Consider the following 27,965-nt stretch of genomic DNA (forward strand, 5'->3'; position numbering starts at 1 on the left):
TGTGCTATGAAGTCGCCAAAAATAAAATATTTAGAAGTTTCTATTCGATGTGAAAATAAACGGTTCTTGGCATGAACCCCAAGGACTTTTCGGATCATTATTATGGAGGGTGGAAAACGGGAATATCGTATAAATTTTACAATTAGTTTGTATAAAGCTCAGCGAGCTAAGAATGGAAATCTGTCACTGGATTTAATAAATTTCCGACCATTTTTCTATTACTGTTTACATTCCCTTAAAAAGGAAATTCCTATTTTAGTAATCATAAATAATATGATAATTTTTCAGCTTTGATTCAAACTCTAGGTAATAAGTTGAGTAAGTAGTATAAATTTTATCTGATTAAAAGAAGTATGTTCTGGATTACAGTTAAAGGTTGGAACATTTGGCGTTACAACAGTAAGTTAAAATACTAATTTACCACAATATATCAAAATACTTTTATAAACACTGGGCGCGCCTTCAAATTAAAAACCAATCACAGTTTTAATCAATGTTTAATCTTCTTTAATCATCCAATGTTTAAAAAAATGTTTTGGTGTATTGTGGTGAGTTCGTGTTTTCTTTTGCTATGTTCAGGGTTTTATAACAAAGTATCGTTAAAGTTAATAGCTTTAATTTAATTTTTCGATATTCTTAGTCAAACTAAAATATGAAACTAATTTATTTGGCTTGCCTTCCTTATCGGTAATAAGATTAAAAAAAGTCTTTTGAAAGAACCGGGAGACTCGGGGCGTAATTCTTCTGGATACCGGGAAATAATTAAAAAGTGAGAAAAATCTCAGGGGTTTAATGAAATCTATTTGTAATTTTCGTTTAACAAAAAAATAAATTCTTCTTCGTCTTTAAGATAATTAACTTTATTATATATTTCGCTTCGGGAAATAATTTGCAAGCTTTTTGGAATTAATGTTTTATTCGTTTTCTTGAGAAGGACGGGGGTAAAACATTCATTTTTTAGTTGTTCTTACCAGTTTTTTTTGATGTTTAATAAATTATTCCCTGGGCAATTCATTTTAGCAAGATTTATTTTGTGAGAATTTCGATGAACATTTTGTTTAAGATTCTTTTAATAAAAACTGAAGAAAATAAAACGCATATATTGCAATAAAAAAAATTATCTACTAAATTATTTAAACGGGTTTTAAAAATTTACTACCACACGATGCCGTTTTGATATATAATTAGTAAAATTAAATTATATTACTTAATTTTTCAGTAAATTTATTAGTAATTGTTAAAATAGTTTTAAATTGAGAATTTTTGTAAATATATTTTTAAATTATCATCTTATCTATATACATCTATATATTATCATCTTCTAATTGTATTATAAATCAAATATCTAAATAAGTAACAAAAATAAATTAATATGGAATGTCACTTTATCTAACGAAGAAAATATTCGACCAATGTGTATTACCAGTGCATGCGAAACCTGGACTCTTAAATCGGACATTATAAGGAAACTGTAGGTCATACAACGGTCAATGGAACAAAATGTTGGGAATAACCAAAAAAAAAACCGTAAAAGAATACAGTGGATACGACAAAAGACCCAGGTAATTCGGATGAAAATTTTCTAAATTTTCACCACCTATGTCTAACAATAGAGTGGGTTGTCCTCTCGCCTGACGTCGATTCCGAATTTTCTAGATTTATGGATACCTTGTCTAATCTGGCGTACAAGGCGTTTCCTCTTAGGCCTATCAAAAGTAAACAAGGTATACCCTGGTCTACTACAGGCTTGCGTATATCTGCAAAGAACATGCGCTCATTATCTCACCTTAAGAAATTCACGGACAGCGTCTTCTTTCATAATTACGTGAAACTTTATAGAAAGGTTTATCGTAAGACTATAAAAGCTGCCAAGGACATTTATTATAATGCGAGGTTAGCCAAAGCCGGTAATGTCGCTAAGGAGACTTGGGCTATTGTAAATGACTTAAGGAATAAGACTTCTTCGTCTGGCACAGTCTTTAATTCACCTGAAGATTTAAACACTTACTTTGTTAATGTGGCTAAAAATTTAGTGAACACCATAACTCCTTCCCATGATTCACTTTCATATCTCCCTAAAGCAAATGAGAATTTACACAGTTTCTTCCTCACGCCCGTAGTATTAGATGAGCTCCGTAGTACAATTAATAGTATTAAAAACAAATCCTCATCTGGGACTGATGGGCTTACTCTCAAAATGTTCTCTGAACTTCCTGAATGCACATTAAACCATCTTACTACTTTAATTAACGAGTCATTCCAAAAAGGAGTTTTTCCAAACTGTCTTAAGACAGCAATAATTATTCCTCTGTATAAAGGAGGTGATAAAGATGAAGCTTCGAACTATCGCCCAATTGCACTCCTGCCCACATTATCTAAGATCATTGAAAGATTGGTTAAAAAAAGGTTTCTATCTTTTCTCCTTAAATATAAAATACTTACTACCCATCAATTTGGATTTCTAAGTAACAGTTGCACAAATGATGCTATGTTCGACCTTTTTAATAATGTATACTCTAGCCTGAATAACCATCACTCTACAGCTACAATTTTCTGTGATTTCTCTAAGGCTTTCGATTGTGTAAATCATAATATCTTAATTAACAAATTGCAATACTATGGTTTCAGGGGAGTGCCGCTTGAATGGCTCAAGGCATATATTGGCAACAGAGGGCAGCTTGTGAGGATTGATACGTCTATGTCTTCTTATAAGCCTATATAATGTGGTGTCCCTCAGGGTTCAGTACTTGACCCTATTTTGTTTCTGGTGTTTATCAACGACATTGCAAATCTAGACATTAGCGGTAAAATCTGCGTCTTTGCGGACGATACTAGTTTCACTTGGAGCGGCCCAGATGTTGCGGCACTATATGATACTATATCCACTAACTTGCGCACCATTAAGTCTTGGTGCGATTCTAATCTCCTATGCCTCAACCTATCAAAAACTAAAGTTTTGTCATATAAAAGTACTATACAACCTTTTGTACTTAATAACACCACGATTGACGTCGTGGACTCTGTGAAATTCTTAGGATTTGTTGTAGACAACTCGTTAAAATGGGACTTTCACATCGAAGCTCTATCAAAGAAACTAAGCGCTGCCTGTTTTGCGCTAAAATCAATTTCTAAGGAATTTAACTTCACAACCTCTAGAATAGCCTATTATGCCCTTTTTGAGTCACATCTTCGTTATGCCCTTCCATTCTGGGGTACTTGCGCAACAAAATTTGATCGTGTTTTCAGACTTCGAAAGAGAGCAGTTCGATATTTATTGGGACTGAACAGTAGAACTCACTGCCAGAATTTCTTTAAAAATTTGAAAATACTGACTCTTCCTTCTTTATTCATTTTTGAATCCGTTTGCTTAATCCGCAAGCACATATCTGCTATTCCCGAAAGGCCATCTCATAACTATCCACTTAGGAATGCAGAGCACGATCTTTATCTGCCAACCCCGAGCTTAGAACTAGTTAAAGGTTCAATACTGTACAATGCCAAAAAAATGTACAATCATCTGCCTTTGAATATCAAGTCGCTTTCATTCTTTCCCGCATTTCGCAAAGCTCTAAAATCATACCTACTGGAGAGAGCCCTATATGCGGTAAACGACTTTTTTGTTGATGTTTAATTATGAACAATTTTGAATTTTAAAATTTTGATCATCTCACACACTGGTCAAAGGTCAAGTATTTAATATTTTATAACTCTATTTACTGCGTACTGTTCTAAAATTGTCCATGTATATTCTTTTTGTAATTTTAAAGACTTAATTTTTTTGAATCGTATTATTTGTATTGTGTATTTTTTTTGTGATTTTGTTGTTTGTGAGTGCTTTGTCGATGAAGCTGTTTTGGCTTTTTGTACAATAAAGCGTTGTTTGTTTTGTTTGTAATAGCTGTCATCGACAGAATCTAATCCCTCATGTGACAATGGGCAGGACATAGGCTTGACAGATGGATCACAAAATTACAGCTCCTAGAAGAAGACCAAACCTGAGCTGGGACAATGCTATTAGAAAATTAGCAGAGATAACTTGGGCTCGCGTAGCCAACAATAGACAACAATGAGCCTAACTATAAAGAGAGTATCTAAATATCTGAGGGAGGCTACACTATAAATCGAAATGGTTGAACAAGCTGAAAATGTTGATGACGATGAAGATGATAAATTAATTAAAGAGTTAATAATTTCTCATAAATAATTCTATAAATTAATTAATTATTATATTTAATTTCACTTAATAGAAGGAAATATTGATTTTACTAAAAATGTTTTATTATTAATAATTTATAAAATATTTATCTGAATTAAAATTATAGAATGTGCAGTAGTAATTAGTTACCTAACACGCAATTGTACATAATATGATACTCTTGGTGCTTTTTGTAAGTACTTTAATAATATAATTAGAAAAATTGAATTATCTATGTCCCAATAAATTAAGTAAATTGTAATTGTGATAATATTTCTTGCTGTACGTCCTCTAAAATATCTTAATTGAATAATCTGCCATTTTAGCAGCATTTCTAAAACTAAAGTTGTAATTTAATTCTAAAATGTGGAACTACAGTTCAGAGCATTACCCTAAAGACGTAAATACTTTTAAGATATGTACTGGGAAGTTCGGAGTTCATCCTGCCGCGAGAACTAGTATTTTCTTGCTATTTTCATTTTAATAAAAAGCTTTTTGCAGCTGCTCGATAAATGGTTCATCTTTAATTAAAAATTTAACGAAAATATCATGTTCCTTTCTGTATACAACTAATTTTATTAAGCAAAGCTTTTAGTTGATTTCTTCAGAGTCAGATATGTTTTTAAAAATGATTCTGTAAAAATAAAATAAACTGAAAGGAGCGAATTTAATTAAATATACGTATAAAAAGGCTTTTAAAAATCCGCATCGATATTTAATATTAGGTATTGAAAAGTTTTTTATGTAAATTGATCACATGTAGGTTTGCGGACTTGAGAAAATCCGATATCTTGTTTGATGATTTATCTCACTTTCGTGATTGTTTTCCTTGAATAATATTTCTGAAGGTGTTAAGCGGTTAACTCGATGTAGAAAAGTTTTTCATTTAAACTTTCCCCCTTTTCTTACACGTGTTTCCAAGATAAAACACTTTACTATGCATTGCATAAGTCTATATGAATATCTGAAAGCTCCGAATAAGAAACTTAATTGGTTCTGATGAAATACATAGTGTTAAAATATTAATTATATCAAGTTTATTTTGTGCCTAAATTTGTAAAGAGATTTTCCTTAGTTTTAAAATACCAATTTTTTTTTATTTAATAAAGATTAAAATATGAAATAAAGTCACTTGATTGTAATTGCGTGATAAAATAAGATACATAGTATATAAATCTGATTTAAAATCATCTAAACCTACCGTTGAACGGCGGTATAAATTTAAGGAAAATTATTGGAATTGTGCAGAAATCCATTGTATTCTACAATATATAGTTAATCAATACTACATTAATTACAATTTGCTACTAATTAAGAGATAATGTAATTTATTGGTATATATTATCCAAGGTGCTTTATTCACAAAGTACTCTATAACACTAGGAGCTCTGTTTAATACCATAACGATCTACGCTTTAATTTTTTTTAAATATAGGGTCACAAAAGAGGAAAGGACAATTTATGTACAAGAAATCTTTATTTGCAAAATAAAGAAAAACTTTTATGTTATTTATTGCTAAGATTTCATCTGATATTTCGTTCATTTTCTTTTTTACTTAACTCATTTATTATAAAAGCTGTTAACCTGCTTAGCATACTAAATAAGGCATTTTACCTTTGGCACAACCTCTTGACAAATAACGAATATTTTCCTTAAAATTGGCTTTATTTATATTGACTTAGTATTCTCAAATTCGTTGAATTTAGTGTATAATACATTTTTACTTTTTTAACATAAATTTAAATTATATAATTTTTAAGCTTTTTAAAATATTAATTAATAATTTGTGTTACTCGATTTTTAGGAAGTTTATTAGTAATTGGTGATAATAATTTTCTAATAAAGAATTTTGTTAAATACTATTTTTAAAATTATCATAATATTTAATTATATGATTTACATCTTCTGTCTTGTTATATAAATGAAATATCTAAACAAGGAACAATAATAAATTAATACAAGAAAATTAGATACAAAAACAGACAACAAGTTTTAAAACATATTTAGAAATATATCTCAAATAATATTATAAATTAGATATTTATTTTAGTTTATTTTCATTATTAATAATTTATAAAATACTCATCGGAATAGGTTAAAATAGGTTCAGTAAGAAAGAACTGCGCCACTTTGATATGCATCGCAAGTAAACTAAGCCTGACTTATGCAAAGTTTGTATTGTGGAGCGATGTAGATGCCAAAATATTTTGATAATAACCTCAGTAACTTGGAAGCCGCCGCTCGAGCATGAGAAAGCAAGGTGCCCCGATCACACAGGCATGCGGGTGTGGATACACTTGCTCATAGAAATTCTGTAACAAACCGTTGAAATGTTTGTCATGTAACATGTATAAATAAACCTAACTAGGAATATTTTTAGGTAATGTCTATACTTCTGTTGAGGAGTTTGTATTTTCTTACTGAAAAGAGTACTTGTTTTTTACAATACATAGGTTAAAAATTATTATCTAGAGATGTTATAAAAATAAATAAGAAAACACCTGACAAAATGTTTCCTTAACTATTGTTTATTTTCTTATATAGAAACATTACCTTACCAAACTTCAGTGGGTGATACAGTTAAACATAAGAAAAAGGTTCATATAAGCATATGCCCTAAGAAGCGTCCTATAAACATATGCCTTAAGAAACTTCCTGAGGAAGTTACAGCTTTTGAAAAACCTGGAGAAGCTGAACAGATTAGGCAAAAATAATACAGATCTTCTACACCAGTAGTTAGAGTGCCAACCCCCAGGGGATAGAAAGCAATGAAAAAGCAAACGATCTAAATAGAAAAGAAGCAAACACTAGCTAACTGAACTAGAACCGTTCTGCTTCCCAAGTTCAAACCAACTTAAAGCTGAACTCAAGAACCTTGAATACTTCATCCGTAATCTGGAATTGGAATCCTTTAAAGGTCTAATAATCACAGCTAAAGAAAAGTGGATTTCAGAGAAGTGCGTTGAATTAGAGGACTTACAAAAGAAACACGACTCATTTACATTACACAAAAAAATAAAAGAATTAACTGGACCAGCACAACGTTTTTGTCCTCTAACAATTATTAACTCAGATGGTACACTATGTTCAACCGTACAAGAAAAAATACAAGTATGGGAACAACACATGAAAGAACTTTATAATGACTATAGAGAAGAACCAACAGTAAGACCAACGGTTGATCAGGGACCAGAAATTCTCAATAGTGAAGTATTGCAGGCAATTAAACAACTTAAAAACCACAAAAGTCCAGGCCTTGACAATATATATCCAGAAATACTTAAATTAATATCAGAAGAGAACGTAGATATACTGACTAGGCTTTTTAACAAGATCTATGATAGAGGAAATGTACCTGATGACTGCCTCCACTCAACTTTTGTACCGCTTCCGAAAAAACCATCAGCTCGACATCTCAGTGACTACAGACTTATTAGTTTAATGAGTCACGCACTGAAAGTGTTACTTAAAATAATACATAACAGAATTTATAAGAAGTGTGAGCAAGAAAGCGGCTATGAACAGTTTGGGTTTAAGAGTGGATTGGGAACACGAGAGGCCTTATTCTGTTTACAATTGATGGTGCAGAAGTATACAGACCAACAAAAACCAATGTATGTGTGTTTCGTAGATTTCGAAAAAGCATTCGATAGAGTCAAACATACGAGACTTATCAAAATGTTGTATGAGTTGGGAATTGACAGCAAAGATGTAACATTTCTGAAAAATATATATTGGCAACAAACAGCCCACATTAAAATTGAAAATGACAATTCCAATTCGGTCAATATACAGAGAGGAGTTTGGATGTGTGCTGTCTCCTTCGTTATTTAATGTTTATTCTGAGGCGATTTTTCTGGAAGCTTTCTCTTCAACAGATTGCGGTATTAAAGTCAACGGCGAAGTCATTAACAACATTAGATTTGCCGATGACACAGTTCTTATTGCCGACTCTGATACTGGTCTCCAGAGTTTAGTGGAACGACTTGAAGGCTCCTGTAAGAAATACGGGATGAAGATCAATTCTCTTAAAACTAAGTCATGATATTTGGAAAGAACCAAAATGTACCAATTCCTATTAAAATAGAGGGCAATACCTTAGAACAGGTCTACAAGTTCAAATATTTGGGGTCCTGGATAGTTAAAATCTTGAACAACTACGTGGAAATAAAAACCAGAATAGAACAAGCGAGAAATGCATTTTTAAAAATGAAGAACGTCTTCCAGAACCCCAGATTGGACCTTGAGTGAATTTAACTAGGCTCGTTAAGTGTTATGTTTGGTCAATCTTATTATACGGAACAGAAACATGGACACGGAAAGTTCAAGAGATGAATCGCCTCGAATCGTTCGAAACATGGATATATCGAAGAATGCTTAAAATTCCATGGACAGCCCATATCACAAATACCGAAGTCTACAACAGAATAGGCAGAGAAAGAGAAATGCTCAATATAATAAAAATAAGGAAAACATCATACTTAGGGCATATATTGCGAAATGAAAAATACCACGTCTTACAATTGATAGTTAAGGGTAAGATTGAAGGAAAGAGAGGTCTCGGCAGGAAGAAACTATCTTGGTTGAGAAACATCAGAAACTGGACTCACCTAACTTTTGAAGAACTTATAAGGAAAGCCGAGAATCGTGAAGATTTTGCCAATGTGATCGCCAACCTCCACGAAAGAGACGGCACGTAAAGAAGAAGAAAGGTCTAAGACACCCGAAAAAATGTCTCAAAACTTACAACCGAGAAAAATCAAATATTTTCCTTGATTTAAATAAGAACAATCTTCGGATTAAGACGGTTTTTTAACAGTACACTGGCTTCTCACCGAACATCTCAGTATATTGAAGCAAAGAAACAACGGCAAATGAAGATTATGTGGGCAAAATGGGGAAACACCAGAACACCTCATCATTGAGTGCGCCGAGACGACAACCATTGGTGCCATGAAGTTTGGTACGACTGATATCGGAGATGGAAAACTAACTTATGTAAAACCGTCTTAGATACTGGTTTTTGTCAAATCCCTGATTGTATGATGGGTTATAACTCAAGAAAAGGGGCACAATAGATCTGTGAAGTCGCGAAGACTAACCCCACCCTCATTTTATATCACTTACTGAAGTTTGCTACCCTATTTTTTTATATTTTGTATGTGTCTAAATATATATTAGAATTGGCAAAAAACTTAAAGTAAATAATTAAATGCATTAATAATATAAGAGTAATCTTGTTTAAATGTAATATATTAATGTATATTCTTGCTTTCTACAACAGGAAATAAAATGGTTTGTGTTTAACGAAAGTTTACTATCGTGATTGCGATAACATTCAACACATTTAAATAACAATTGCACATGCGGCGAAAAAAACTCCGTGCTAGTAAGCTTAGCGACGCTTAAAAGCATTTATTTCATTATTAAATGCTATTTTTGAAAGCATATTCGCGAGAATTGAATCCTAAAATGCACAGTTGTCCAAGAATCCGTTTTAGTCGTTTGTTTCGTATGTAGCATAAAGAGATTTTAATAATTCGCATGGTTGTGCTCAAATCTAACAGGAAAACAATAATACTTCACTTTTTAATTTAATTGTAATTGAAAGCTTTTTTCAGTAACTCAAAAAATATTTTAATGTAGAAAAAATAACATTTATTTTTTGTATTTTATTGTTATTATTTATTGAAAGATAAAGCTAAGCCATTTTTTAACCAGGCCAAACTGGATCAATGTAAAGTGTCAAACTTTGTCATGATAATGCGCGCTTGCACAACCCCATTTTAACGGGAACTAGTCCAGATAAATTATACCAGGACACGCTATCTCGTACTCCGCATAGTTCTGATTTGTTTCCATGTGACTAGCATCTCTTTGGGTCATTAAAATAATTCTGCAAGATGAGGCGGTCCAACAACACGCAAGAGAATAAAATCAAATTCATTAGCTAAATTAGAAGAAGTACTCAATGCAAAATAAAAGCAAATAATTTCTTTTTTACGGTCTTTTTTAGTTTGACACACTTTTTTTCTTAAAGGCATGGGTAGGTAAGTTTTCACTTTAATTTTTTACAAGTGGATATATTAGCAGGATTATATTATGGGAATTTAGACTCAACTAAAGGAGACAAAATAGATCTGTGAGATTGCGGTGATCCTCCCATTCATTCTACACTCTACATCCTATTGTCAGTCACTTCAAAGTGGATGGAATTTGTCTATCAGTAGACAACGAAGTAAAGAGTCTAAATGTATTATACCGTATGATCGAATAAAAACGGCGTCAACGATGGCTATGAAGTGAAGATCGCTGTCATTTTATATGTAAAATTATATGGGAAATATCATTGATCGTCATTTCATAGCCATCGCTGACGCCGTTTTTATTCGATCATACGGTATATTTTTGAACTTTAATATTATGATCCGTATTTATTTTTTTATATACAAAATGACATAGATTATAGCTTGATGGAATAGTGATTTTTTTGTAAAATATCTTCTAAATATACGATATAAAATTTTGGGACCAAAATCCTTTTTCATTGTGTGATTGAATTATTTTCTTGATATAATATTAAAAAACTGTTTTACCTCAAAAACAATTTTCTCAATAATACTCTGGAATAACGTGGATAGGATCCCTGAATGTATTTTGTTTTATCGAAATTTATCATCATTTTTATTTAATTTTCTCAAAAATGTTTTGTGCAAGACAAGCCGTGGGAAGAAAGAAAAAAATTAAAAAAATACAAAATTTTTCAAATTAAAAGTAATCAAATAAGGCGGATGTAAGTTTTAAAATAAAAAAGTTTCATTTATGGCTAATTTTGTTTAGCAAGATTTAGTGGTAATTTTCGAATACGTCAAGTAAATTTTTTGATTGGCCAGAAAAAAAGTAAAAAGTTAGCCTGAAAGGAAACTTTCCATAATTGGCGAACTTTTCTGTTGTTGTGAATGTTTAGAAGCCGGTACAAAACCTCAATGCCGATGATTTATCATGTTTTGAGGAAAAAAGGCCTATACCTGACTTTCGATTTGATTTTACCTTATTATCAGAAGATCTCAACTTTTTACGGACTCCTTTCTTTAACTTTTGTAAAGAGTTTAAAATTTCTCTAACTTAATTTTAATTTTTGTATTTATTACTGAATTTTTTCTCTTGATTTCTATATAGACTTATTTTTAGGTAGATATGTATGGCAAAAATATATATGGCAATTTTACATTAGTAAATGTCCGGTATAAATTTATAAATTATTATTCAACAAAATAATTAGTTAGCAGTAGATACACAGCTGATGATTACATTTAAAATTAATATTAGCTTTTAATTAAATTAATTCAAATAAAAACTAATAAAATAACCAACAATTAAACAATGAAAAATCGGTTTACTCTCAAATTCCCTCGGAACTATAACTTAAAAGATCTTAAAATTACCAATAAAATGACTATGTTTTACGGAATAAAACTAGAAATCTTCAGGCAAAAGAAAGACTATTAATATAATTGATTTTTGTTAATTGGAAATTTGAATCATCGACTGAATTATTCAGCGCACTAAATTAAAACTCTTTTCTTTTAATCCGCATTTACAAGTTTAAAAATAATCTTACTATACAGAGTCCGGCAATAGTGCGTCGGGCATCTGTAGCTCCAAGAATAAAAAACTTGAGAATTTTGTTTAAGTGCAAACCTAAAGTATGTACGGGGATGTACAGGGTGGCGCCTCTCATACGCCGCGGAGGCTCCAAGGAGAACGACAGTTTGTATTGAAATGAAATTTTGTAAGCATATGTACGTTAATTCAGAGCAGTTTTTAAAAATATAGAGAGTTCTACAGGGTGTTCCCAAAAAAAATTACATATCAAAGTTGTGTTTTTTGTAATGGAACACCCTATATATTAATTGATTTTCGGATTCTGGGAGAAAAATAAAGCTGAGTTTTATAAGCGAAATATATGACTAAAATGTAAGGTTTTTGACATATTTAACATTTTCTAGAAATAAAGAACAATTTTTTAAATTACAATAAAAGCTACCTAAATTGGAATTTAGCCGGTATAACCTGTATATGTAGTTAAATTAACTATTGTACTTTAAATCAAATTAAAACTTGATCCAAAAAGTTATACAGGGTGAAACAAAATTAATATTGAACATTGGTCACCTTTAAAAGCATGTTACTGTCTTATTTTAAATGGAACACCCAGTATATTATTCCGATATTTAATGAAGAATTCATATCTCTTCAAAATACTATTAAGGTTGCCTACCCCTCAAACAAAGATTTTCCTAGATATTTTCATTTACATGATTTGATCTGAGTAGATCTTTATGATTTGATAAAATCTAGGTGGCTGTGACATGTCTGACGTTACTTCAACATAGCTGTCTAACTAGTCCAACTTTAACAACTAGTTATAATTTTTTGTCAGTTAAAACAAAAAAAATTCTCAGGAATTTGCCGAAAATGCAAACTTATCTTACATCAGAGAAAATTGATATGATTCTATTAGTTGGATGCAGTGTGCATTCATCAGTTAATAGAATACTAAAATGCTCCTGATTTTATCTACTCTGGTTTTTTTATGGGGATATAAAGACAGTGTTTAAAAAACTCGTGTCGACCACATGAGATAAATTATTGTAGCTGCTTTTCGAGGGAGAACTCCACATATGTCTTTTAAAATGAAAAGATACTTTTGAAAAGACATTATTTTATGCAGTTAACAGGAAAGGAAGCATTTTGAGCATTTGATTTCATCTAGCTAATTTTTGTCGCATAATTATAGGTTTATATTTAGTTTTAATTCTGTAATAATTAAAATATGTTTTAAACGTATATTTTTTTATTACCCTTGAGTATTTTACTCCACAATCTTTAATTTTTGTTAAATTAACAAAAGGTATATCACACAGCCACCTAGATTTTTTCAAATAATAAAGATTTACTGACGCAAAATCATAAAAATTAAAATATCTAGGGAAATCTTCGTCTGGGGGGTAGGCAAACTTAATAATATTTTAAAGATATATAAATTCTCCATTGAACACTGGAATAATATACTGGGTGTTCCTTTTAAAATAAAAGAGTAACTTGCTTTTAAAAGTGACTAATGTTCCATATTAATTTTGTCTTACTCTGTATAACTTTTCGGCTTAAATTTCAATTTGGTTTAACATACAATGGTTACTGTAATTAAATATCAGGCTATACAAGGTCAACTAAAATTTAGGTAGCTGTTATCGAAATTTATAATTTACTCTTCATTTTCACTAAATGTGAAATATGTCAAAATCCTTAGATTTTAGGTATATGCTTCTTTAAAAAAACTCACCTTTATTTTTTTTCTAGAATCCGAAAATCAATTAATATATAGGATGTTCCATTAGAAAAAACACAACTTTGATGTGTAACTTTTTTTGGGGACACACTGTATAATTCTATAAATATTAATGCATAAATTAAAAAAAATGCTTTCAGTTAACCTACATATGCTGCCAAAATTTCATTTCGATATAAACTACCGTTCTCCTTGGAGCTTCCGCGGCGTATGAGAGGCGCCACCCTGTATTTCAGGAAAATATTTTAATTTCTATGGCGTGGCTCAAAAAAGTGTGAGTGAATCAGGATTATTTTTTTTAAAAGTACACCCTGTATATTATTGTATTTTTGGCTTCCTTTCAGATCACTGTACATAATCCTAAGATATGAAATTTAAAAGATTAATCGACTTACCTGAAGGATGATTAATCATAATTTTCCGAGCTTGTCCGAAGATATAATTACCCAACCCCCCCTATATACCCCAGATCGTAGGCAATTTTTTTAGACACTTCAACGGAATGACAACACAGGCAGCGATCGAACCGGGCCACAGATCAAAAAAAACTCCAAAAAAGTTCGTGCTGATGAGTAGGTTTATTCGGAAACTACATGGTAATTATATCTTCGGACAAGCTCGGAAAATTATGATTAATCATCCTTCAGGTAAGTCGATTAATCTTTTAATTTTCCTTCGCTTGTCCTTGATATAATTACCATGTAGATGTTCAAAGTCAAAGGCAATTTTTTATTTTTTATAACCATATATTGATATAATTAATTATTATCATAAGATATTAACTTCTCTAACAATTACTTATTGTAAGAACTATAAGTTCTAAAATTTAAAAATATATTTTTTTTTTTTTTTTTTTGAACTTTAGAAAACTTTACTTTGGAAATTATATTTTTTATATTTTTACATATTTACTAATAAATGATTAACATAAACTCTGAGTTTATAACTAACTACTGAGTATATAATGTAAAGAACTTAACTTTTAACTTATAACTAATAGAATGAATATGATATATTGATAACACCTAAATAATAATAAAAAAATACTTAATACTACTAACAGTAGAACACTACGATTTATTAGAACCCAATTCAATAATGGCTTTGGCAAATTTATCTTGAGGTTTTTCTACAGGTCTATTATAAAAACTAAAGAAGGTGTTCGAGGCAGGAGTCCAGCCTGCTGTATTTTTAATTATCTCTATATTTACGCCTGCTTTATACGCAGCCGAAGTTGTAGCGTGACGTACACTATGGGCTGAAAAAATGGACGTATCTACGCCACCTAAGTTTAAAGTATTTTTAATCCACCTGCTTATTGTCTGAGAAGATGCTGAACGGTGTGGTTTTTTATGGGTAAGAATTAGTTTTTCTTCGGTATTGCGTATTGGTTTCGTTCTTTTAATGTAGTCCGCAATGGTGGACGCAACGCAAAGTTCTTGTTTACTCTTAAAAAACGGAAAAATTAGTAGCGGTTGGAATCTGCCTGGAGCGGATGTTTTTACTCTATCTGGTATTTTAATCTCAACTCTGTCTACCGATATATTAATGTTTTGAACTTTAATTAGAGAAAGAGTCTGAACTCTGCTGGCTGATGTCAGTGCCATAAGAGTGACTAGTTTATAAGTTGCGTATTCTAAATCTAACGCCTCTAGAGGATATAATGTACCTAGGTATTTTAATAGAGGGTCTGGATCCCAAGTAATCTTATATTTAGGTCCTGGTGGTCGAATATTAGACACTCCCTTCACAAAACGATTAATTACTTTTTCATCATTATTACTTATAGGACTAAATATCAAATTAAGAGCTGATCTATAAGAATTGACGACAGAAAATGAAAGACCTTCTTTTAAGGCATCGGATAAAAAATCCAAATATGTTTCTAGCTTATAAACAAGAGGATCCCTGTTACTGTCAGCACAAAATTGCCAGAATTTTTTATAACAAGATGTGTACTGTTTAAGTGTTCCTTTTGATATAGATGCCTCGATTATTTCTATTGCTGTCACTGGAACCCCCTTTCTTATATAAGCCTGCCGGATAATTTCCCTACTACCAGGGAAATCTCCTCGTGTAGTGGGTGGTAGTCTCTGAAAGGAGAGACAAGTAAAAATTTGTTTGCTTTAAAATAAATAGGTTTCTCTAATAACAACTTAGTGAACAGGGGATACCATGCCTGTGTAGGCCAATAAGGTACTACTACAATTCCTAATCCCTTTTCCTGAACAATTTTTTCTAAGACCCTAGTAATTATTGAAAAGGGGGGGAAAGCGTAAAAGAAAAATTCTGACCACCTTATTGTGAACGCGTCAACCTTCCATGACTCAGGATCTGGAAACCAGGAAACAAATTTATTGCACTTTTTGTTAATTCTAGTTGCAAATAAATCTATTTCCGGAGAACCAAATCTCTGTATAATTTGATTATATACAGTGTCATTTAGCTCATATTCAGTATTAATTGAGAAAAATCTTGATTCTCTATCTGCCTCAAAGTTAGCAGATGAACTAATATAGCTAGCGAATACTATAATACACTTCTTTTCACACCACTGCCAAAGAGCTTTTGTAATATTATCTAAATATGAGTATTTAACACTTCCACCTCGATTAATACACGATATTGCCGTTTGATTATCAATTCTTAATAAAATGGAAATATTTTCTTTGTCTTTAGCAAGTGATCTCAAGGCGAAATAGGCGGCTTTGATTTCTAAAAAATTAATATGTTTTACCTGCTCTTTATTATTCCAGAAACCGTGACATCTGTGACCGTTACAAAACGCTCCCCAACCCGTCTTGGAGGCGTCTGAAAAAATTTCAAGTGAGAAATTTTTAGATTTTATCGATTGACCTAATCCTATATTATTGTGCCACCACTCTAATTCATTATTTAAAGAGGTTGGAATATGCATCTTTTTATTATAATTGTAATAGTCTCCTCGCAACAAAAAATGTTTAATTTTTTCAAACTGCTTAATATGAATAAAACCATATTTTGTTGAAGGACAAGATGCTACAAGTTTGCCTATTAGTTGGGCAAATTCCCTAATTGTGCATTTCCTTTTCTTCCGTAAATTTAAAATCAAATTTTGAATGGCTTTACGTTTTTCACCAGGAAGTGAAATGGTCATTTTATTAGTATTATATATAAACCCTAAGAATCTAATAGTTTGTTGAGGTATTAACATACTTTTTTTATTATTTATTATAAATCCTAATTTGGCTAGTTCTGAAAGAACTATTTTCGTGTATTTTTTACATTCATTTTTATTTTTACCTATAATAAGAATATCATCTAAATAAAATACAGTACTTATTTCCATAAGACGCAGTTTTTTTGTTAACGGTTTCATAAGTTTAGTGAAAATATATGGTGCGATGTTAAGACCAAATGGTAAACAACTGAACTGATATAGACGATTTTCGAAGCGAAATCGCAGGTATTTTCTGTACTTTTTATTAACTGAAATTAAATAATATGCATCCTTTAGATCGATATTTGAAAGGTAGCAATTTTTATTTATAAGTTTTATTACAGTTCTGTAATTCTCTAATTTAAAATGAGGAGCAAATAAAAATTTGTTAAGGCTTTTTAAATTTAAAATAAACCTATAACAGCCAGAGGGTTTTTTAATTATAAAGTAAGATGATATAAATTGTCCTATTGAAGAATGACACTCTTCGATAGCACCTATTTCTAACATTTGCTGAATGGATTTTTTATACTGGGGTAAGAGTTTGTCAGAGATTTGTACAGAGGGCTCAAAATACTGTACAGGTTTTTTAATAAAAGGTATTTTAATACCTGTGACCCAGTCTAAGACCGCTCGGTCTTTCGTAATATGTTTCCAACTCTGTAAAAATCTCGAAAGTCTACCAGCGCAATTACTCACATCTTCCTCCATATCTATTCCTGGCGATGGTATTTCCTGGGGACTTTCTTGTGATACTTCTGATATCCTGATGGCTTCTTTTCTTCCCTCCTCCTTTTTTCCTTCATTTTCTCTCTGGGAGGCCCACGCCGGTAGTTTAAATGATACATTGATGTATTTATTGATGGTCTTGAAAATTTAGTTTGCCAATTCTTCTTTTTAAAATCAGCACTGGCCTTTTTTATGATTTGTTCATTTTTCATTGTATCTGCAAATTTTTTATTAAATAAAAAATCATCTATTTCCAGACTGTCCACGACTTTTTTGCATTCCGGATTTAAATGTGGTATGATTTTAAATCTACGGTGAACTGAAAGTCCATGATGAACGTTAGTGAATAATTGGCAGGCCTCTGCCAATGATTTCATGTTATCTACTTGTTCTTTGTTAGGCATCATAGCCTCAATGACTGTCCCTATTGCTGATAAGCCATGAGCCAATTGTTGTTGTAACGCTGAGATAAAACGATCATGGTCAAGAACCGACTTATTTAGGCAAGGTTGTACTTCATTATTTATCTGGGGAGGATGAAGAGCTTTGCAATTTGCAGGCACCTTATACTTTAACATTAATTCTTCTCGCTGTTCTTTAGATAGCCCTTTTTTCAAGTGGCTGTGCCAGCGAACAACAATTTCTTCATGTAAGTCTTTGCCTTCATTGTCCCCTGAGTCTGGTCTTAAACCTAAAGCGTCAAAATATTGATCAGAATTTTCTGGTATTTCTGTATCTACTACTGTGACGTCTGGGGCTGGAATATTTGGAATATCAGAGGTAGCCTCCGATTCTGAAAAGAAAACATGACATCAAAGTCCTATTCAAGTGATGAAATCGCCTGATTTCGTTTCTTAGGAGCAACGCACGTTGCCCTAAAAACATTTTATTTATATTAAATAAGGATGACATGAAAAAACCGCACGGTTTTTCAGTCTTTCAGTGAAGATACCAGCTGACAAAGTTCTATTCAAATGAGATCGCCTGATCTCATGTTATATAATTGCTTGTTTATATAAGAAATCGCCCGATTTCAATTTTAGGAACAACGCACGTTGTCCTAAAAACATTTTATTTATATTATATAAGGACGACATGAAAAAACCGCACGGTTTTCCTGTCTCTCAGGGAATATCGCACGATATCCCTGCCTAAATTTCTCCTTGTTATCTGACAACTCTTCATTAAGCTAAAAAGAAAAAAAAAACGTACCTGATGTTGAAAAAACTTCAGAAGATGATTCACTAGAGATCACACAAATCTTATTTAAATGTTCTTGCATTTCTCTAAATTGCTTTTTTAATCTCTTTATTTCACCGTATTTGTCCTGGTCCTTGTCTTTAAATGGTCTTTTCGGCATTTTTCTTTTTAATTTTCGACACACGCGATTTGTTTACAGTCGTCGCTGACGAGCACGAAAACGGAATGACAACACAGGCAGCGATCGAACCGGGCCACAGATCAAAAAAAACTCCAAAAAAGTTCGTGCTGATGAGTAGGTTTATTCGGAAACTACATGGTAATTATATCAAGGACAAGCGAAGGAAAAATTATATTTTGATGGTTTTACAGATATTAATAAATAAATAAAAAATATTTATTTTTTAGTCTTTCTTAAAAAAATTATTACAGGTACAAGAAATGTCCTGAAATCAAAATTATATTAGGTATTTACTTTAGATGGTCTGTACTTACTTTGCTATAAATATGGTACTCGTAAATTATACAGGGCGTTCAAAATTCTACGCTAAACTTTTTGATATATAAAATAATTTTTCTTTTTTTTTTTTAATGGAACACCCTGTATATTATTTTCTTATTAGATAGAGAGTTAAAAAATTAACATTTATTGTATTTAAAGTAGTATTCCAAAATTTTGAATGGTTTTATGGCATGAAAAATGCCATATGAAATATAAAATCGCGAATATCTGCATAACCGGTAAAAATTTTGAACTATTCTAAATACAAAAATGTTCATTTTTTAATTCTCCATCTATTGAAAAAACAATATACTGGGTGTTGCCATTTTTATGTCGAATGTTAAAAGGTTGATATTTATTATTTAAATACAGTTTTTTTTTGGAAAAACTACCCATTGCAAAACAAACACGAACGTTTGAGAGAGTTAAATGCTTTGCCAAGTTCCGCAAAAACCTCAAAACTGAAGCACCGCTTTTTTTGGTGCGGTGTTTCGTAGTTTGGCTTTATATATCCGGTGTGCCCGCTCATAGGATAATGTTTTATTTATGACCGAGCAAACGTTAAATGTCAAAATATTATAGTGGGAAATCTGAATATAATTCAATTTTTTCTTATGTGCGCTTGGCTCGCCAGTAAATAAATAGTTCTTGTGTCCTGCTGTTAAATCAGTTTATCTCGTCCATGGTAAAGCATACGTACATGCTTTAGAAATGAATGAGTTGCAGACAAACAGAATAAAATAACCAATTAGGGTATAGTTAGTCAGAGTTTGCAGTTCTGACAGGCGGGGGAAATGTGAAAACGTACTAAACGTACTATTTTTTGCGGGTGTTTTAGTTTGTTTCACAACCATTTTGTGCAGTGTATAACGCGGCCTATTTTTTATGAAACGAAAATATTCGTTATAATTAACGTATATATGTTTAACACGTTTTTACACTCTTTTTTCATTAAAAGTGGCACGATTCTATTTTTTTTAACATTACGTCTGAGAAAAAAATACATAAAAAATTAGCAATTTTTCCTTTTTTTTTTCATAACATAAAAACCATAAAAATTAGCGATTTTGATCAAGTCAATGATTCATTTCTATGTATAGAAAAAAAATTAGATGCCGGTTTGGCTTTATGAAAATTTTAAGAAAAGTCATTAAAGCTTTAGCCATCTTCAAAAATCATTCAGACACAAGGAGTAAACATTTTTTTCTCAAAATCAAAGCATTTAAGCTCTAATATATTTATATTTATTAAATTTACATACAAGTTCCTACAAATGCTAAATATTTTTAACATTTTAGAGCTACATTTACTGTTTTTTCTAATGGCTTTGAATATATATAAAATATAGCCAAAAATGGGCCATTTTTTCGACTTTTTCCATACATATACTTATGAAAATTGGCGATTTTGGTTATGTCATATAAGATAACCCGCCTATTTAAGAGTAAACATATTTGATTAAATTCAAAACATTCAGTTTTAGGACACTCTGTAAATTATTATTGATTTTTAAAATATTTATTCGTAAACTAGGGAGAGGGAAATCAGACAACGCACAGAGATGATAGGTGTTAGGTAATTGTTTTTAGACTACCGTTCGAGACGGGTTGATGTTATTTTGTTGTGTGTTTTGGTAATTGTGAAAAGGAATGTTATTAAAGGCTCAATTAAAGGTAAATGTTTTCTCATTATGTGACTAATATTAACTAATATAATTTAACTAATATTAACTAATATAATTAATTATAATTATAATGTGAGTGGATTGTGATGATTCTTTTTAAATGGAATACACTCTATATTATTGCATTTTTGGCTTCCTTTCTGATCACTTTACATAGTCTATTATAAGATATTGTCAAATATGTTTTGATAGTTTCATATTAATAAATAATTAAGAAGAATGTTTTTTTCAGACTTTTAAAAATAATATTAAAAATACAAGAAATGTCCTGAAATATACATTACATTCTTCCTTACTTCTACTTTACATCTTCATACGTTACATACTTTAGGTTTGCACTTATACAAAATTTCTAAGTTGTTTTTTATAGGAGTTACAGATGCCCTACTAATATTCCGGTTTAAATTTAATGAAGCAAATAGAATTTTAATTGAAAATCTCTATTTATAAATTTTTAAAGGAGAGGCATACTTTTTCTATATAGAGTATATTTCTTAGTATGCAGATTATAGTGCTAGCGTCTGATGCAGATAATACTGCTAGCGTTTGTAGTAAAGCAGAGCTAATTAAATGTTAAAATTGAAAAACTGGGAAGAAACGGTTTACTGCTAAACCTGTTATGAATTCGAGCAAGAAAAAATAAAATACGACTACTTTCTTTGATGTTCGCTTCGTTTTTAAAACACACATACACACTTAAAAACGTATCAAAGGATTTTACCTGTGATATTTTTGTTGCATCGGATATTTTAAAATCGTAATAAGCCCTGGACTCATTTAACGCTTAAAAACTGTGGGATAATTTATTTTAGCTCTAAGACCAAAATTTACCTTTAGTTATAAATTCCCCTTCTACGAAAATTTTCAAATTCGTTTTCACTTTGGTTTTATGCATTTAATTTTCGGCCAAATTCGCGCTGTAATTCGGTTTTTGGTTGACTGTTGCGGTTTCAAACTTAACCAAACGTCACTTTAAAACGCCAGACGAATTCATTTAACAACGGCCAAAATTAATCTCCATGATTAATAGTTAGAAGTAATTAGTTAATTTTGTTCAATTACCTCATTTATTATGCGTTGCTATATCGATTAGAATGATTTTTATTTGACTTTAATACTTCTTGAAACATTTATACTATTGTATTAATTGATCAGGTTTAATGAAATAAACAATACATAAATAAATAATAGTCGAAAATAACCGAGTTGTTTTACATCAAATATTTAAAAAAAAAGTTTTTTTTGCTTAAATTTTGAGAACCACCGGATTTTCCCTGGGTTTTCTTTGTTGAAAATTTAACCTACTGCCTATGTTGCCATATTATCAAAAAATTATCTTTTTTAACTAAAAACTAAAAAAAATTCCAAAATTTTTTTCATAAAATTACAAATTTTTATAATAATTTTTTTTTCGCGAAAAAAACCTCATAATTATTGTGTTTCCGGGTTGAAATATAAATATCTCTACTTGTTTAAAACTCACCCTGTATATAGCAATAAGGTAATAATAGAATTAAATATTTGTTCTTTTTCGGTAGTGAAGTGATGGGGCCCCTAGAAGAGATTTGAAGAACAACGCGGGAACTCTAACAAATGAAGAAATTGTAGTACTAGGAAGGAATTAAGAGGAAATAAGTTGAAAAAATACAAGAAGATAATAAAACATAATATAAGGTTAGTTGATTGATACATCTATAAACATAAATAATTCTTCACTATAATTTTCTTTTTATTAAAACGCCAGCTAAAAAAATACAATGTTAAAATTTATATGGAAAGTAATTTCTCAGTTTCAACTCATTCTATATTGAAATACAAAGATCCTTATAAACAAAAGACCTTCTGACATTTAGTGGGAGTTTCATACCGGGGAAAGTACGCCAACGCTTTGATAGACCTATTTATTTTATATATTCTTGTTGTTTCTATAATTTCTCATAGCAAATTCTGTAATTTGAGTTAAATAGTATAAAGTTGAATAGAAAATAGTATATTACAATGTTGAATAGTATTCATTATTTAAAGTTTTAGAAATTCAGTGTTTTTTAACGGCTATTTTAAGAGTAAATAAATTTGTTTTTATCTGGTTTGCGGTTCTAGCCTAGTTCAGCATTAATTCCTAACCAAAAACGGTTTCGTTGGAATAACACCACAAGAGCAACAAATAATATTGTTATCAGTAACAGATAAGCGTCGAAACAATGGATATTATATTCAAGTGGAAGATCTGTTTGTTAGCCAAACCGACCATTTTGACGTTTAATTGGTTGATTTATACGAAAGTCGTCCATTGCGCGGAATTTTCTGGAGTTGACACTTTTTTCGGTACAATTTTGTTTTTGGGATAAACAAAGCTGACCATTTGGATATCTATTTTTCTATTTAAAAATACACTCTCTAAATAAAGTGTGTTTAAGCCAAATAAAACTCTTTTTTTACTTTTGTGCTGTTTTTTTTTGGAATTTGAATGAGCTATTATAATTACTTCTTCCATTGCCATATTGTTGTGATATTTATTTTAAAATAAACAGACCGGTAAAAAAATGTGTCAAACTTCGGTGAGTATACCTGCAATAAAAAAAAAACGTTTCTATAAACATATGCCCCAAAATGCTCTGAAGATGCCTCAAGAGGGAAGGAAACAATGTCTTTGGAATAATTTATTCCACTGGGATAATAGGTTCTATTTTTTTTTAATATCTAACGTATTTCTCTAACATCGTATCTTTTTAATTAATATGGCGTTGCTTCTATCTCCGCCACTGGGCTGAGGGAAACTTTAATCAATTTGCGACATTTAGTTAACCGAAAATCGATTTGGATTTGATTAAAATCTGTCGTTGCTTTTTGAGCTATGCAAAGCAGAATTAACTCTACAAGTGTACCTTGCTTCTGCGTAAATAATATTCAATTTTAACTCAACGCATGCAAATTTTCCTTCATGTTTAAATTATACACTACATATTAGGATTATAACTTCTTTGAATATATAAAAAAATTCTTTGAATATTGTTTTCATAATAGTTTTGTTCTATTTTAAAATATAAAATCTTTTATTGTTAATTGGTTTCATAAAACTTTATTTAAAAATATTTTTCTATTTAAACTTTATATTTTCAACTATAAAAAATCCTGTTATGTAATTTAAAACCAAATTGAATAATAGATAACAGAAATAATGATATATTTTTAGGACAGAATATTTCTTTTATATAGAAAACCCTGGGGGTGTTCCTAATATAAAAATAGAAGTACCGATATAAAAGGCTGAAAAAGGATTAATTTTCAAAACGCTTTTAAATATTAATTAAAAGTGTATCAGGTTTCTGACAACTTAATCCTTTCAATAAGACCATTTTATTTCTTTGTAATATTCTCAGTTTAGTGAAATGTTATATTGTCATAACATTGTTAAGAATAATTCTTTTTTCTTTATTTTGTAATTAAAATGAATTATTTCTAAGTATATTTCGTTCTGTACATTCCCTTTTTTATATTGCTATGTTTTAACCACTCCCAAAAATCATTCAAAATAAAGGTTTGAAAAATTATTTTTTCTAGAAAATCAGAACATTTGAACTTTAAAGCGTGGACATCTTCTAAATTTACATAAAATTTCCTACTAGTTCTGATGAGATGTTATGTTTTCTATTTCTTTAGAACGTCTTGAAAATATTTCAGAAATAGTCCAAAATGGCCAATTTTTCCATGTTTTTGCATACATCATGAAAATTGCCGATTTTGGTGATGTCACCGATTTTAATAAAATCACTGTTGTTCGCGCGCGCTAATTAGGTGTAGGAAACGATAATACAGGCCACTCACCAGTAATTGATGTAAGGGATATTTTAACCATCATCAAAAACAGCTCAAAAACAAAGGAGGAAATTAAGTTTGTCACAAAATCAAAGTATCTAAGCCTTTCATAGCGTATGTTCTGAATTTACATTAAATTTCCTACAAATGCTGGTATTTTCATAATTTTAGGACTATGTTTACTATATTTCTAAGATTTTTGAAAATGGGTTAAAAATTGCAAAAAGGGTGGATTTTCGACTTTTTTCCAAAAATTTACGATTTAAAAAAAAAATAAAATTATTTAAAACGTGTGTTACTAACTAATTAGAAAGTATAGAATATGAAAATCTAGGCCATTCTGGTGTGAGAGGTTCTGCATTGGATATGGACAAAGTTTTTAACTGCCTTCAAAATTCATTCCGAGGTTTGAAAGGTTTTCAAAAAAATAATTTTCCTACTTGACATAATCCAAAGTCACATAAAATTTCCTATAGATCTTGAAATTTTCGTTGTAAAGGAAGGTTTGGAAAAAATTACAAAACTTTAACATTTATGCCTTTAAATGTTCAGGCATTCGAAATCTACATAAACTCCTACAAATATTACATTAATTTAATTCAGTTACACTTTTCAGAATTCAGCTACTGTTCTGGGTCGTATATAAAAAGTTTCTTTTTTTGTCAAATTCTGATTTCTTAAAGCTCCCCGAGAAATATTAGTGGGACCGGCAAACGTTTTATCTTTCCTTGGTTTCTTGAACTTTTAAAGCCACTGACAAATCACCCCGGTCTGTTAAGTTAAAAATTTATATGTCTTTTAGAGTTAGTTATCCTCCACTTAATTTGCTTATGCGTTTTGTGACAAAAAGAATTAACATTAAGAAATAAATCAATTTATTTTGATTTTAATAAAAAAAAGTCTTAAATAGATTTAAATTTTCAAAGATATCGTTAGGAGAGGAACTTTAAATATTTTTTAATAATTTTTAAATACTTGCAAAAACTTTGTTGTATAATTATGTTCTATGAATTGCACGTGTTCATGTATCCTATTGGTTTATTATTGTTATTGTTAAACTAGTATTGAGATATTTTACATTGTTATCGTGTTGTTCTATGTTTGTTGTTTATTAATGACTGAGATATAGAACAATGGTCCCACCATAATGATATAGGCGATATTTTTGGTTTGATTAAAACTACGCATGTTGAACAATTTTCTTTATTTGCAAATGGGTGTTTTATGAATTCAAATTTGAGCGTATTTTAACCACAGCATATACTTTTAAAGCAATAAGAAAAACAAGTTTGCTAAGTAACACGAGGATTTTATGCTAGTATTCGCTGTGTTGGAAGCCTACTGATGTCTTGAGAGGTTTCAAGCATCCCTTATAGGCTTGGGCTGTGTGGTTTTATTTCAGAAGTTCCATTTTCTAGGGATTCTCCGCTAATGTAGCTTTATATCTACATCGAACGAGAATAAAAGTAATGTTTTATTTAAATAAGCTATCTGAACAAGAGAGCAAGCAGCCTTACCAAGTCATTAAATAAGTTTTAAAGGTTGCCTTATTTTTCGAATGGAACTTATTAAAGAAAAAGTAAAACTCTCTGATAAAGGAAAGGTATGATTTTTTTATAATATATTTAGGACACTTCGGGTTAAGGGGCTTTTCAATTTAGGCAGAATTGTCCTATTTTTTAGAATCTAAACTTATCCAGGAAAGTCCTAATTTGATTTTTAAAAGTCCCAAAAATTTTTATATAAGGGAAAAAATATAAAAAAATATCTATAGTCAGTTCTCAGTTCAAGATTATGCTATTTATTAACTCATAAAATGTCATATTGGGCTGGGAGGCATATTTTTATATATACGAGTTTTCATTTATCTTTCAGTATAAGTACAATTTTTTTTCTGATTCTACAGGATTCTTTAAAGCAGCAGTTATACGATATCAAAAAAGCCTCAAGTTCGTTTTCTCTCGCACTTGTGTCTTAGCAGACTGATTCTTCTTAATTATCTCGTTCTTACTGCGAAGGAAACAAATCGATGTAAAAAAGCAACAAGTCGTAGAACAATAATCAATTTGAAACTTTTGTTCCAGATAAAATGAGTACGGCATATTAAAAAAGTTTGGTTTAGTTAGAACTTGGAAAAAAGTCTGTTAAGAATGTGTGTGGCGATATTGTCAGATGCCTGTTATATAGAGAAAACAAGATAAAGTCGCTTTTATTTTATCAGAAATATACAGGAGGGTAAAATGCGCTTCGACGAGTGCGCATCCAAATTGGTATATTTTGTCACCAGAAACACGATTATGAGGTTGTTTTCGCAAAAAAATTAAAATTTTTAGTTTTTAGTTAAAAAAACATAATTTGATGATATGACAACATAGATAGTAGATTAAATTTAAAAGAATGAAAATCTAGAAAAGATGATATTTTTGGAAATTTAAAGTAAAATAACTTGATTATTTTGGACTTTCTTGAAAAACAGTAAAGAGAAAATATGTTTCTTTTATCGAGATCTCCTAGCCCTAAAAATGTTTGCACTTATTGACTCTATATACTAATTGATTATATATTATAATGGTACGTATACATTGGCGCGCTGCGCCACGAACGCGCCACCGATTTGCCTGTATTGATACGTGTTTTCAAGTTGAGCGCGCTCTGCGTGCAAACAGCTTGCCGCGAACCATCTCAGAAGTGTCTAGTTCTAGCAGTCAACTATTAAGCTTGACCAATCAGGTTGGTCAGCGTGATTATTTGAAGGGTGTTAATACATTTGTGTTTGTCAAAAACTCTAACGTGATTGGTCGGGCTTAATAGTTGCCTGCTAGGGCTAGACACAAGTAACCATCTCCAGTTGGTTTTTCGACGCTTCGCTTTCTATGTTCGTTGTTCAATCGGGACGGCCGGTGAAGACAACGCGCGCATTCCGCGCCCATTTATCAGTGACTATGTGTATTATTATATCTTTGAATAAATTATCTTTTTTTGTGTTTTCTTTGAATATTGTTTATTAATGGAGTGTTTAAAGAGTCGCACTACTCATCACTAAAATTGCGTAGTTCTTCTCGGACGATAGAGGCATGATTAACGACTAAACGAATGTTCGCGGGATTTCTATGGATCGCGGGATGTTCGTTAAAACAACAAAAGTAACGCGTGGCCGACGCGCAGCGCACCAATGTATACGTACGATAATAGTCTAATTGATATTACGCGATATTTGTAAGATTTCCTAAAGGTGAACGGCAAAAATCTATAATCACTATTACTTTTTGAACTCTCCCAATAGGTTT

The 27,965-nt window shown here is 30.8% G+C and overlaps 3 protein-coding genes across 4 annotated transcripts in view; 1 reads left to right on the forward strand and 2 right to left on the reverse strand.

Moving 5' to 3' along the window:
- Positions 1 to 27,965, reverse strand: part of LOC115882344 (hemicentin-1-like) — a 176,990-nt gene that overhangs the window by 109,430 nt on the left and 39,595 nt on the right. The window lies entirely within an intron of this gene.
- On the forward strand, positions 354 to 8,241 carry LOC115882457. The gene is made up of 4 exons (XM_030900524.1): positions 354 to 399; positions 6,741 to 6,900; positions 7,040 to 7,810; positions 7,992 to 8,241. Exons 1-4 carry the CDS (start codon positions 354 to 356, stop codon positions 8,239 to 8,241), a joined length of 1,227 nt encoding a protein of 408 aa, XP_030756384.1.
- Positions 14,539 to 17,525, reverse strand: LOC115882343. The gene is made up of 2 exons (XM_030900366.1): positions 17,447 to 17,525; positions 14,539 to 15,641 (listed from the first exon to the last, which is right to left on the reverse strand). Exons 1-2 carry the CDS (start codon positions 17,456 to 17,458, stop codon positions 14,619 to 14,621), a joined length of 1,035 nt encoding a protein of 344 aa, XP_030756226.1. The 5' UTR covers positions 17,459 to 17,525; the 3' UTR covers positions 14,539 to 14,618.

Source organism: Sitophilus oryzae, unplaced genomic scaffold, assembly GCF_002938485.1.
Source record: "Sitophilus oryzae breed Bouriz unplaced genomic scaffold, Soryzae_2.0 scaffold_177_pilon_pilon, whole genome shotgun sequence".
Lineage (NCBI taxonomy): Eukaryota > Metazoa > Arthropoda > Insecta > Coleoptera > Curculionidae > Sitophilus > Sitophilus oryzae.

Bases quoted from the DNA above. Each gene is read 5' to 3' on its own strand.
- LOC115882457 (XM_030900524.1), top strand. From the start codon at position 354: ATGTTCTGGATTACAGTTAAAGGTTGGAACATTTGGCGTTACAACA. The intron at 400-6,740 runs GTAAGTTAAAAT...TTTCTTATATAG, and splicing joins GAACATTTGGCGTTACAACA to AAACATTACCTTACCAAACT. The intron at 6,901-7,039 runs GCAAAAATAATA...CTGCTTCCCAAG, and splicing joins GGAGAAGCTGAACAGATTAG to TTCAAACCAACTTAAAGCTG.